This window comes from Arachis duranensis, chromosome 1 (assembly GCF_000817695.3).
Source record: "Arachis duranensis cultivar V14167 chromosome 1, aradu.V14167.gnm2.J7QH, whole genome shotgun sequence".
In the NCBI taxonomy this organism is placed as follows: domain Eukaryota; kingdom Viridiplantae; phylum Streptophyta; class Magnoliopsida; order Fabales; family Fabaceae; genus Arachis; species Arachis duranensis.
The window spans coordinates 7,676,050-7,689,721 of record NC_029772.3 but is presented as its reverse complement, the minus strand read 5'-3'; the positions used below and the strand labels follow the sequence as shown (position 1 = coordinate 7,689,721).

The 13,672-nt window shown below is 37.0% G+C and overlaps 2 protein-coding genes across 2 annotated transcripts; both read left to right on the top strand.

Moving 5' to 3' along the window:
• Nucleotides 1-3,336: 3,336 nt before the first annotated feature.
• LOC107474081 (eukaryotic translation initiation factor 2 subunit beta) lies at nt 3,337-7,227 on the top strand. The gene is made up of 10 exons (XM_016093667.3): nt 3,337-3,454; nt 3,917-3,966; nt 4,165-4,270; nt 4,353-4,408; nt 4,495-4,549; nt 4,640-4,728; nt 5,556-5,701; nt 5,853-5,995; nt 6,199-6,284; nt 6,739-7,227. Exons 2-10 carry the CDS (start codon nt 3,922-3,924, stop codon nt 6,814-6,816), a joined length of 804 nt encoding a protein of 267 aa, XP_015949153.1. The 5' UTR covers nt 3,337-3,454; nt 3,917-3,921; the 3' UTR covers nt 6,817-7,227.
• A 602-nt stretch (nt 7,228-7,829) lies between these two features.
• Nucleotides 7,830-10,379, top strand: LOC107474921 (uncharacterized). Its single transcript, XM_016094567.1, has 2 exons — nt 7,830-8,994; nt 9,088-10,379. The coding sequence occupies exons 1-2, from the start codon at nt 7,830-7,832 to the stop codon at nt 10,377-10,379; spliced, it is 2,457 nt and encodes an 818-aa protein (XP_015950053.1).
• Nucleotides 10,380-13,672: the final 3,293 nt, after the last annotated feature.

Below are 13,672 nucleotides of genomic sequence, written 5' to 3'. Positions count from 1 at the left end.
CATGTTTATTAGATATTACATCCATACACATATCATTTTTTAGTTATTGCATATGTAAATATAAAGTTAACACATATATTTTTTAAATTTTTATCATAATTGAATTTTAAAAAAAATTAAATTTTTAAATTAATTTATTCAATTGATAAATTTACACATAACATCTATAAATTTATACACATAACATCCATAATTTCATGTTAATAATATCCATAATTTGTATTCATAATATTTATAATTTCATACCTATAATGTTTATAATTAATAAATTTTTATAATTAATATTATCAAATTTTAAACAATTCGTCTTATTGTATTTTTCAAATTATCTCATATATGCATTAATAGGTCATGATTTTAATTATTTTAATATTTTTATTTAATATTCGTATGTATGGTTATTTATTGATTTTAATTTGACGAGTCAATAATTATTTTTAAAAATTTATTTTTTAATTTTTGTTTATATTTTATATTTTATTTTTTATTTTTTAGTAGTCTATATATAAAATATAAGTTGTATAGTAGAATTATTGCATTTTAATAGATAATAATGTGATTGAGAGATGTTATGATTTGATTTAGAAGAAATTGAAATTAATTTTGGAAAGAACATTAATAACTTCAAATATGCAGCAAAATAGTAAATGATAAAAAAGATAAATAATAAAAAGGTATATCTCACTTACTTATCAAAAAAATAAAAATTTTTATATAATATTTTTATTTTTATATTATAATTATTTTTTGGCTATCTAACATCACCCATAAAGCAAATGCATGCAGCAAATACTAAATGACAAAATGTTCAAAAATGCACCATATATGTTCATAACTTTATATACAAGCAGGAAACTTCCGCACAACATGGTAACCCCAATTCACTAAAACTCAATCAATAAATAATATTGCCACCATAATATTCTGAAAGAGACACAACCTTTGCAAAAAGTTGTCAGTAATTTCTTAATAGAAATTAAAGCCCCATTATTACACTAGCTTTGAAATATACGTACAAAATTATTTTATACTGACATATAATATATTAGAATTAAATTCTATTATTATTATTATTATTATTATTATTATTATTATTATTATTATTGATTAATTGAATGCACAGTTTTTGTTAGGCTCATCACCAGTCAAATTTAAAGCTAAGAAAATTATATGTTTGATTATTGACACTCAATAATTCACATAAAAGACAGACAAAAAGTTTGGTCCATATAGTAAAACTGGTGAGTGTGTCGTCGTTATAAGATAGGCCTAGTAACACTAGATTCTATTGAACCTAGATTTTAGAATCTAGATTTTCTAAATTAAAAACTCGTGGTTAATACGTGAAGTTGATTTTTCTTCCTTGTTGACCACGTAACTAATATATAGAAATTATTACACAGTACTTAGAAATATTCATGGTATAATATTTGTAAGTGTTTATCAACTCTCATTCAATTTCTTAAATTAAATTGTAGGGTTGATTTCAGCTCATTCATCTATAATCGCAACTCTTTATGTCTCTTTAATTTGTTGTTGCATTAAAAAGGAAAGAGTATAAAACAAAAGGCAATTATGGACTGAGCTAGCAAGCATGTCATTGTTCCAACATTAGTGTATATATATTAGATAATTAGATTATTGGAAACTACTATTTATAAAGAAAAAAAGTTTTAATTATTTGCACTGAAGGGATTGACTGATAATGAAATTAAATTAAGGAAAATAAATAAGAAAGATGTGTAGCTACTTATTAGCTAGAATTGATGTTCAATAAACATGCATGAAAGGAAATTTTGATATAATAGAATAATAAGAGACTACAAATATAATAACTGATTTTAAAATTTGCTTTTTTAAGTTTAATCTCATTTCACAATGCTTTATATAAATATTTTTAAGTTTATTATTTTAAAAAATTTTGGTAACTTGTTATTAAGAAAATTTTAATTTTTATTATAGTAAGTATACACAAAATATATAAAAATTAATTAAGTGTTGTTTTTTATTAAAAATTTTTAATTAATATCTTCCTCTTTTATTTTATCATTATCATAATTTTTTTTAATTTTCAATTTTCATTCATGAAGTCGAATCGCAACAATCACCATCCATATATGCAAAAATCCATCCGTACAGGACTATATAGAAATTCTATCCATTTCCACAGTGCTTTTTACTTTATGAATTTTGTAATTGTCTGAATTTTTATTTTTATTTTCTCTTATGATGAGGACTGAGATTTTCTTTTAGTCAATATTTTCTAAATAGTATTAGAAAATATTTAGTTTTAAAAATGAATACATAATAAAATTAAGTAAGGATAATGCTTTATGAATGTAAGAAATAAATCACTACATTTTTATGCAATTTTATAAATACTAAATATTAACTATTAAAGTCATTATATTTTTTTGTATATATTTATATTTATTTGGTATCTTTATATTTGTGATGATATGATCTATGATAGGGGTGTCTTTGGATAATTTAAAATCAGCTTAAAATGTGAAAATAAATAGAAAAATCAAATGATAAAAACGCCTATAAATAATGATATAAGTATATAACAACCCTATATTGTAAAAAAAAAAGAAAAAAAAAACTCAACGAGAAGATACATATAAAATGGTGAAAGACACATTTTGTACTAACAGTGGTGTAAAGATATTTTAAAACTGAATTAAGAGAATACAACGACTCTTAATATGTGACATCTATTCCTTATATTTTGGTACCATTTTTTTTTGGTTATTTCTTATATAGCAAACTGACCCCAAATATTAGCAGAAGAACAATTTTAGGAAGAAGAGTTTTTTGTGCAAGAAAATAAATAGAAGTGTATAATTTATTTTAAAAAATTAATAAAAATAAAATGCCACACTTTTTTATATAAGTATCTAATTATTCTATTAAAGAGAATCCTTATTTCTTCGTCATAGCATGCACCTCAGCAAAATTATTGTCATTTCTATGTTTAAAAATTGTTTTATATTAAGGAGGCTAGAACAATAATAATGATTTTATATAATATTTGGAGACAATTTATTAAACACACGAAATAATAAAAAAAATAATTAGAGTCAAAATCTAAGAAATAGATGCCACCCATTAAAATTTTTCATATTTACATATTTTTAATCATTAGACTAACTCAATTTGGTTAACGAACGAGTGGGTTAATAGCTCAACTAATGGTTTTCTTTTTGGGATCTTGGCAGAAGCCCAATAGTTGAGCCCAATACTTCAAAACAAAAAAAGAAAGAAGAAGAAATCTAAAACCCACGTGAAAACTAAACGCAGCGTTTTGAAGAAACAAGAAATAAAAGGGTTTTTGATTCCATTAGCGCAGGAAAGAGAGAGAGAGAGAAAGAGAGAAACGATAAACGCAAACCAAAGAGTCTCACTCTTCCGCTCACATTTCTCAAATTCATACTCGTACTCGTTCTCGCAGGTTCCTTTCTTCATTTCTTCATTTACTTTTTTCCCCCCTTTGTTTTGCATTCAGTTTACCTCATTTTTTTTTCACTTCCGTCGATTTCCCCCTTTTTGAGTTTTACGATTCGATATTTGTTTGTTGTTAATGGGTATGGATCTTCGATTTGTGCAATTTCTTGTTAAACTTGTTCATTTGTTGTATGGAAGTAGTTTCCAGTGATTTCTCATTTACATGCTTAAAAATGTTTATATTAATAATTTGTTTATCGTTGAATCGATAAATCCTTTGTTGAGGTTTTACCATTATTTAATTCTTTTGTTGGTGGTATACTTGAGGATTCTTCTTAAAAGAACAGGAATCTTGTGGGTTTGGAGTTAGGGATTCTTTTACTGCCTTATCTTAATTTGGTTATCAACTTATTTTGCTGATATTCCCCATAATAATTACTTTGCTAATTCTATTTTACTTGGGATTCAGTAACCATGGCTGATGAACCACAAAATGATATGAAGGAGGAGGTTGCAGAGGTAAATCTATGTTCCCTTCAACTTCTTTTTTTTTTTTCTTTGTAGATGTATCTATGCTAGGATTTACTATATATTTTTTACTTGATTATGTGTGGAGGTCTATTCAAAGTTGCAAACATATTTCAAGCTTTAGACGGTTAAATGCCATGTCTGGTTCTGCTAGGAATCTGGTTTAATTGGTAGTTTGATCTGTGGCAGATTACCCCATTTGATCCTACTAAGAAGAAGAAGAAGAAGAAAACTACAATCATAGATCCTGCAGATGATCTGGACAAGTTGGCTGAGAAGACTGAAAATTTAACAGGTACCTCAATTGGAAAAAGCTGTCAGGTATTTAGTTTATAATTGTGGTTATATATGGCTGATTTATAGCCTTTCACTTATAGTGGCTGAAGGGGTTGAGAGTACATTTGCTGGTTTGAAAAAGAAGAAGAAGAAGCCTGTAAGTCATACTGACTTTTTGTGTGCTTATATTAATGAACAATTATGGTTGGAAACAATTCTGTATTTGATATGTCTTGTTTATAGGTTGAAATCAGCAACTTAAATGAAGAGAGTGGAGATGCAGTTGAAGATTTGGATGGTAAGTAGTTGGTCTGTTCATGTTAGTTCTACATACAAGTCTTAAAGAAAGCTAATTGGATGCTGAATATTTGATATATTCTTTGCCTAGATGTTGCTGAACAAGATGAAGGAGACCCAATTTCCTTGCAGCCTCGTTATCCTTGGGAAGGGAGTGACCGTGATTATCAATATGAGGAGGTATATGATATTTTATATGTTTTCTGCTATACTACAAATATGCCTTAACAGCTCAAATAGCTAGAGGTAAATGAAGACCTTGAAAAACCATTAGGCAAAAGCATTAATAAATGGTTAAAACTACGTATCATTCATGATATAATACTATGGTGTTGCCTAATTCATGTTGCCTCATCTAATAGTAACGGAACAAGCTATTGGTGGTTGTGGATTCCTACATTAGTTACATAGGCTGTGGTTTGGCTTTGAGGTTTTAAAATGGGTTGTTTTTAGGAATGGTATATTTGCTGCAGATTTTTCAACTCATAAGCATGTTGACCATTTAGTTGCACATGCCTATGCAATATTCAGGTGTCATAAGTTCTGCATCTAATCCATGTTTGGGATACTAATGAAGGAATGAAATGAAATTTTGTTAATCTTATGTGGAAGTAATTATAAATGAACAAAAGGAAGCATTAATATCGCTTGGAGATTATAGTTTTTACTTTACTCTTTTCCACTCTAATCTTAGTTTTCCTCGAGTTCTTGTACATTCTATTCCCACCTACTTGGATAAGGCTTAGTTATCATTCAAACAAGGGGATTTATTTCCTTTTCTATTTCCCTTGACTCCTGTCATCAAATTATGTTTTAAGGGTGCTTTATCCTTATTGGATCAAGGTGTGCCGTTTTTTGTGTGATCAAATAGTGTCATTGTACTTTTGTCCCTGAAGCCTTTTTTTTTTTAAATGGTTTGCTGCTTCTTGTTTGATGAGTTTTACAAATGTCTTCTAATTTCATATGTCGTATTGTAATCCTTTTGATATTCGAATATTTTTGTGCAGCTTCTTGGCAGGGTGTTCAACATTCTACGTGAGAATAATCCGGAACTTGCTGGAGACAGGCGGAGAACTGTTATGAGACCTCCACAGGTTCTTCGTGAAGGCACGAAGAAAACTGTTTTTGTGAATTTTATGGACCTATGCAAAACGTATGTTATCTTACTCATCTGTTGGATATCTCTTATGGCCAGTTGGCCAACTATTTCTTTATTCTTTTATTTCTTCATTGCATCAACAACTAATCTTTACACTATCCATTCTCTTCTTCTCTTAATGTTTTGTTGCTCCCCAATCTTGTAGGATGCATCGACAGCCAGACCATGTTATGGCTTTCTTGCTTGCTGAACTGGGTACAAGTGGCTCTTTGGATGGACAGCAAAGACTGGTTGTGAAGGGAAGATTTGCACCAAAGAACTTTGAAGGAATTCTGCGACGATATATCAGTAAGTATTTGTTGGAATATATGATGCTGTATTATATCACTCCTACTTTCTAGTATTATTTCTATAATAAATTCAACTGACTACATTTTGTTTGATGCCTCCTTGCATCTCCAATAGTCCTAATGTATCTTTTGGTTATTGCATTTCTGTGTTTCTGGTTTTGGGGTCAAAGGTTAACTTATTTTTCTGTTTTTTTTTTTTAGATGAATATGTCATTTGCCTTGGGTGTAAAAGTCCTGACACAATACTTTCTAAGGAGAATCGTCTGTTCTTCCTTCGATGTGAGAAGGTAAAATTCCCATGTGCAAATCATCAAATAACATTAGTGTTTCTTCTTTCTGATATCTTGTTTTCATTCAATTTGTGGTCAATGATGTGGCCAAAGGTGATCTCTATTAAATTCAAGGTATTTTGGTAATTTGCTTGTTCAAAATTCAAATTAGGATCAGTGAACATGTTTTTGGTGTTCATAATGCTTATGCAGTTCTTTTCGTTTTGGTGGGGTTAAGTTTTGGCAACTAAATACACTATTTTTTGTTAGATACATAAGAACCTTGCGTACAGATTTCCATTGCTATTTAAAAAAATATTCTCCCTTTTCTTTGTCATCCATGTCTTTGGTTGTTTGTCTTACAAATTAGATAGGTGAACCATATTATCTGCTGAGGAATTAGTTGCAGACTTATATGTTAAGACAGAATAGGCATTCCACTGGAGATCTTATAATTCTTGTTGTCTTGCAGTGTGGATCCGGAAGATCAGTTGCTCCGATCAAGGCTGGTTTCGTGGCTCGTGTTGGCCGTAGGAATGCGGGCACATGATTTGACCTGATACATATATGTAGACTGGTCGGGAAAATGATACCTTGTCCCAAAATTTTTTGGCTATGTATGATGGATTCGTTACTTCCGTTGAGGTTACTATACTACATTGTAGGGTTGTTTCTCTTTCCGGGGTTTAAACGTTATATCATGATCTTTAGAGAATGATACATAACTAGTCTTGTCTCTTGTTTTGAGCTTGGACTACGTATTTTTGCCGATTAAACGAAAATCACAGCTGAGCGAGAAGTACGAAGCATTTCTGGGGTATGTAGTATATCACAATCGTGTAAATTTAAGTATCGATAACATTGGCACCTTTTTACTTGTCACAATTGGAGCCATTGTATAATAATGCTATCCAACTTTTGGTAAAACCGTAAAACAGGTATTTAAGATGTTCAACTTCTATTGACCGGAAAATATGTAGATGACAATGGGCTTTTTTATATAATTAAGCATGGGAAAAATTTTAATTCCCAGAATACGGACGGCAGGAAAACGTTACTGAAATACGCATGCCCATGTCTTGGCCGCTGCCCACGAAATGGGTTTCAACTTCATTTATGGTGGAGCGCCCGTGAAATGGAAAAAGCAGCAGCAGGTTCCAACTCAATAGCGGCGGCCACAAAATGGTAGATCCCAATTAGTGCCTGTCACCTACAAAATGGGGCACATTTGGGTCGGCGGCCACGAGTTGGCCCCAACTCAATTGCAGCGGACGCGAGTTGGGCTACTTGTGCATGGGCACGAAATGAGATAGTGGTTTGCCTATATAAACGCTGCTGGATCAACCACGGAAGAAGCCATTCTGTATCCACTCTCTTGAAACTCTCCAACATTCTCTCTCAAGTTCACAAGCTTCTTTCTTTCTTAAAATTTTTTTTGGGTATTCAGATTGGGTTGTTTTGTGTATGACTTCGGAGAACGTGTATTTAATTATATATCCCAATGGAGAAATTTCCCATACAGCATAAGGTATTACATTCATTTGCGACGATCCATTATGGATAATGATTCCACCACAGACATCATTACAGGATCTGAAGAATCTAATTCTGGTTCAAACCGGAACGGTTGGGAAAAAAGAAATCACGAAGTTGACTTACAGGATGCCGGTGGCAGTGGCCAACTTGTTTGCGTATCAAAAAATGCAAATAAAATCTGATCAGCAGGTGTCGATGATGTTCTCTTATCATCGCAGCATAGGTACCATATATTCATTGGAGCTTTGTCTGAATATTCAGGATATTGGCGGAAGCTCGTCCAGTTCCAATAATATGGATGGTGTGAGAAATCTAGGAGTGGCTGATTTTGTACCGGGTCCGGATACAAGTAGGGCCCGTAGTCCAAGCTTCAATGCATTTGTTGTGCGGGAACAGAATGCAAATCTTCGTGAAGCGCACCCCTCCACTTCAACCTTACATGGGTTCGATAGGCATCCCGATGTTGGCATCCCTGAAAGTTCTGACGAGAATGACATTGAAGAATTCAGTGGTGATGAGGCAGAAGCCGTTCCGGAAACGCAACCTCTACATGGCGACTCTGTTCCTCCAACACTTGTCGAACCGGTAGGTGGAGGTGTATCCTCCAGTACACCTGCACACTATCTGTCCCTAAATCTTGGAGCAATGCATTCGAGTAATGCAGAGGACAGACCTAGTAGCTACCCTCTCTCAGGCGAGATGGAGCTCGAGATTGGGTTAAGGTTTCTAAACCGGAAAACAGCGATGCTGGCAGTGAAAAACTACAACATTCGTAGGAGCGCAGTGTATAAGGTCGTAGAGTCAGACCAAAGGAGGTATGTATGTCGATGCAAGCAGTTCGGTGATCAATGTCGTTGGATGGTACGGGTTGCGAAGACAAGGTCTTCCAGATTTTGGGAAATTCAAAAATATGAAGGGCCTCATAGTTGCTTGGCAAGTTCGATGTCTCAAGACCACGCTCAACTAGATAGCAATGTGATCTGCCAGCACATATTCCCCATGGTGCATGCTGATGCGACTATTTGTGTAAAGGTGTTGCAAGGATCGGTAGAGTCAGCGTACGGGTACAAGGTGTCTTACAAGAAGGTTTGGCACGCGAAGCAGAAGGCAATCGCAAGGATCTATGGTGATTGGGACGATTCATATGACCAGCTGCGCAGATACTTCAATGTGCTACAAGCTTTTGTCCCAGGTATTCCTTGCGTTTTACTTTCATACGGTCTTTGCTCTTTGTTGTCCATTTACTCCTTAATAACTTTGACCAAGTAAACCAATTTCACAACAGGGACAATTGTTGACCTCCAAACGGTTCCGTACTATGTCGGAAACATCGTTGACCATGATAGTGTCATGTTTCACCAGGTCTTCTGGTCGTTCCCATCGTGTGTTCAAGCATTTAGGCATTGCAAGCCACTGGTGTCAGTAGACGGAACACACCTGTACGGTAAGTACGCTGTCACCATTCTCATGGGCATAGCACAGGATGGAAACAATAACATTCTGTCCGTCGCTTTCGCCCTCGTAGAAAGAGAGAACACAGATTCATGGTACTTCTTCCTGACTAATTTGAGGAGACATGTAGCGACTAGGACAGGAGTTCTTCTTATCTCTGACAGGCATGCTGCAATAAAGGCCGCATTGGAGCGTGAAGGATGTGGTTGGGATCACAATGCTTACTGTGTACAACATATTGCGTCCAACTTCGCAACAAGTTTCAAGAGTAAGGAGGCCAAAAGACACCTGGTTAATGCCGCTTGTTCGAAGACGCAAGAGCAGGCGCAGTACTATCTTGAGTTAATTAGTAGCGAGGATCCCGTAGTATCACCACAGATGATGGGTTGGATACGAGGGTTAGAGCCACCTAAATGGCTGCAGCACCTTGATGAGGGCCGACGATATGGTCACATGACGACCAATCTTTCTGAGTGTATCAACTCTATCCTAAAGGGCACTAGAAATCTACCAGTCTGTGCAATTGTGAAGTCTACCTACCATCGCCTAAATGAGTTATTCGTCATCAAGGGTCGGCAAGCACAAGCGCAGATTGCAAGTGGTCAGGAGTTCTCACAGTTCCTGCAGAAAGCCATATTAGCAAACCGTGAGGGAATATCTCAGATGTTAGTGACGCCGTTTGATAGAGCCACAACCGTATTCACAGTCGACGAGATAGCTGCTGCAGGGGTGCAGTCTCGGTTTAGGGTTAACCTTCAGTTTCGTAGATGTGACTGTGGTTACTTCCAGGCGTTACACTACCCATGTGCTCATGCTCTAGCCGCTTGCGCCTACGCAAGACTAGAGTGGCAACAATATGTTGATTTGGTTTATCGCGTCGAGAGCGTCTTTCGGGTCTATGAGATGGAGTTCCAGCCAATGCCGGATGAGGATATGTGGCCCCCTTATGAAGGCCCACGTGTCCGTCCCAACCCCCTCCTACGACGCACACTTGAAGGATGTCCGGTGACTACGAGGATCCGGAATGAGATGGACGAGGTTGAGCCGGGACTCTGTAAGCGGTGTGGCCTTTGCAGGCAAACAGGACTTACAAGGCGACATTGTCCCAACGCTAATGCAACCTAGAATGCCACCAGCTTGGTGTATTGTATTTCTTTTTTTTTCAGTTATATGACTTTTATTGTATTAAGGAATCCAGGTTGTTTATTCTTGTTATGTTAAGTTCGGTTTGCCTGTGTTGTTTATGTAAACAAACTAATATGATAATAAAATGCAATACGATCGTTAAAAAAAATACATGATTGACGAAAACAAACCAATACATAACATAAACATATAGAACAATACATAAAGGTACGAGTACATCATGATAACTAAACGGTAAAACATATAACATCGATCGGTAACAAGATAACTAAACGATAAAACCTATAACAGATGACAACTGAAAGAAGGCTAATGGTGCTCGTGCCCAAGTTTGCCGCCTGGGCCACACGGAGGAGCTCGAGTGATCCGGCGGGGACAACCATGATTTTCCTCGTCCTCGTTCACGCTTTCATCAGCCCCAGTATAAGAAAGACGTCGACCCTGCATCTGCATAGCGTCGTAGGGACGGAGTGCAGAGCCAGCTGTGTCACAGATGGAGGTAGACCTCCTCCCCGCAGGCGTAGCCTGAGTGTCAGTGTCGGATCGGGGCAACGCGAGTGCAAGATCTGTTGGTGTATGCGGGGATGCTTGCTGAGGAATGAAATGGTCCAAACCATCGAAAAAAGAAGAGAAATTTGTCCACCCAACTCTGTCCATAGAATCAATTAAGTCCTGTGTACCTCCCTGTGATGAACCGCCAACCTTGTAGCTACTCTGATATGTCATAAAGTGCTGAATCGAAGATGGCTGGGTAGGCGCCGACTGAACAAAAGGCTGTGGGTAGTAGTAGTCCCCTGCAAGTGGAGGAGGCTGTGGTGGAGCATGGTAACCCATGTCTGGCCTAGATCTCGGGCGGTCTTCCATCGGTAAATCGGGCCTATACTCCCCACGGTCAGCATCTTCTTCAACTCTACATCTGCGAGGACGGCGACGACGATGGTCTCGTGAAACTGGCGGCAAATTAACCACAGGGCCTCTTCCATACTCTTTCGGTGCGCCTGCAGGGACAACTTCCTGCCTCGGATCATGGAATGCATCAGGGGCAGACAAAAACCTTCTTGTTCTGTCGCAGTACCACCTAAAGTAATCTTGACTGGGACGCAATGTATCTGCACGATCAATGCGCAGCCTGTATGTATCACTTCGCCGGTTTTCCCAAATCTCAAACCACTCGGATAGTCTCACCAGCCACCATCCGTCATCATTGCGGGCCGACTGTCGATGGAAGGTATCAATATTAAGCGGAGGGTTTGGAGGTCCTTGCTTTCCCCCAAATTGACGTAACACGGTCAACGAAATCAGCCGGAACTCTAGAGAGAATCCGGGGGTCCATGTACGGTTGCCAAACAAACTACACATAAAAGAAACCCGGTCACTAAAGGCATATACACAGTTGTTGGTAACACATTAATAACAACCAGCACCAACCTCATCCACCTGCAGATTGTCCAACCTTAGACGGTGCCTCAATAAGCGCTGCTCAGCATAGTCATTTTGTCCTTTCTTGCCTGCCCACCTGCTCGACAAGGAAAAAAATTAAAAAAAAATTATTTTCAACAACAAAGGATATCTGATAGAAGTCACAAATTGGGAAGACATATACCATACCTCGTGGCTAAAGGAAAACTATACGCTGTCATGACATTCGGTGCCAAGAAAGGTAATCTGTAGTATATCCACGACATGAGCAACGTATGACAACCAGCCATACCCTCTACACTGGGATCTGTTGCTAAGCACATAGTACGATATAACCAACAGAGAACGGCGCTCCCCCAACTGTAGGTGGAGATGGCATCATAGTAAGCCAATAACGGCAGATATCGAACATGCACCATGTTGTTGGCCTTGTCTGGAAGAAGCACTCCTCCCAACAAGTAAAGTATGTAACAACGTGCATACTGCATGAGGCCATTATCTTCTAGGTAAAGCGGCATCTGCTGAAGACAACTTCTGAGCCACTTCAGCTTTATGTTGAACTTCGTTGTCCCTACGTGGTCGGCGAGAACCTCACCTAGAAGTTCATGACACCATTCCCAAATATCTCTTTGGTAAAACTTGCTCCATAACCTCAAAGTACCACTAACAGGCTGACCATCAACAGGTAACCCTAACTGCATTGCTATATCCTTCAGGGTTATCGTACACTCACCCCAAGGGAGGTGGAAGGTGTGTGTCTCCGGTCGCCATCGTTCAACGAAGGCACTAATCAGTGGATTGTCGTACTCGAAGAGCTTGATCAAAGAGGCGTGGTAAAATCCCGTGCGTCTCAGATAAGGCTCAAGCCTCTGCCGCCTAATTTCCATGCTTGGATCCGCAGGATCCATCATGAAAACATCGACGAGCGTGCCATGAGGAGTAAAGACACGTGTCGGCTGCAATAGAAGGTAGCAAGAAATACAATAAATCAAAATATTCTACAAAAACTTTTAAACGTGGATAAAATTATGTCTAATAATCGCTAACGACAACTATCAGCTTAATAACGTAAACTAACCTTATGGAATAAATGTGCCACTATATGATGTTCGTCCAACCGGTTCAAGTTCTCCTCTGCGTTAACCCCTCCCCCACTCATATTAAAATTTTTTTCCAACACTACCAGCTTCTCCTACCTTCCTTTTACCACCACCCACAATTTTTTTTCTTAACCATATGTTCCCTTCAATTCAACCGTGCATGAGATCCCCTCCCCACAACCCTTTTATAATAGTCTTGACACTCCTTTCCAAGTGTTTCCTGCCTCCCAACATAGCCAATGCATGTGAGGTACGGTTTCTGCAGCATGTACTTTGACCTCCATTTCGTGGGCACCACGCACGAGATTCTCCATTTCGTTGGCGCCGCCAGCTGGTTGGTCCATTTCGCATGCACTGCCCCTGAGGTGCACCACCTCGTGTGCGCCGTCAATGAGTTGGCTCCACTTCGTTGATGGCAGAAAGGAGATGAAGCAACCTGCTGCCCCTGCGCCATTTCGTGGGAGTCACACGTGAGTTTAAGGGAAACTCCATTTCGCGAGTGATATGCACGAAATGGTCGTGTGTATTTTAGGATCAAATCAAATTGGTGCGTATTATGGGAATAATAGCTTCTCTAATGCTTAATTACATAAAAAAGCCGATGACAATGGGGCAGGACGGGTGGGATTTTTAATATTTAGGTCTAGTTTGATAAATAGTTTAATTAAGTTATTTTTAAAAATAAGTTTAAACAATAAATACTTATATTAAAAGTAGTTTATAAATAATTTAATTTTTTAATTTTAAAAGTAT

Excerpts from the sequence above, each read along its gene's own strand:
- LOC107474081 (XM_016093667.3), top strand. The coding sequence starts at position 3,922 with ATGGCTGATGAACCACAAAATGATATGAAGGAGGAGGTTGCAGAG. Across the intron at positions 4,729-5,555 it reads GTGATTATCAATATGAGGAG|CTTCTTGGCAGGGTGTTCAA; the intron begins GTATATGATATT and ends ATTTTTGTGCAG. Across the intron at positions 5,702-5,852 it reads TTTATGGACCTATGCAAAAC|GATGCATCGACAGCCAGACC; the intron begins GTATGTTATCTT and ends CCAATCTTGTAG.
- LOC107474921 (XM_016094567.1), top strand. The coding sequence starts at position 7,830 with ATGATTCCACCACAGACATCATTACAGGATCTGAAGAATCTAATTCTG. Across the intron at positions 8,995-9,087 it reads GCTACAAGCTTTTGTCCCAG|GGACAATTGTTGACCTCCAA; the intron begins GTATTCCTTGCG and ends ATTTCACAACAG.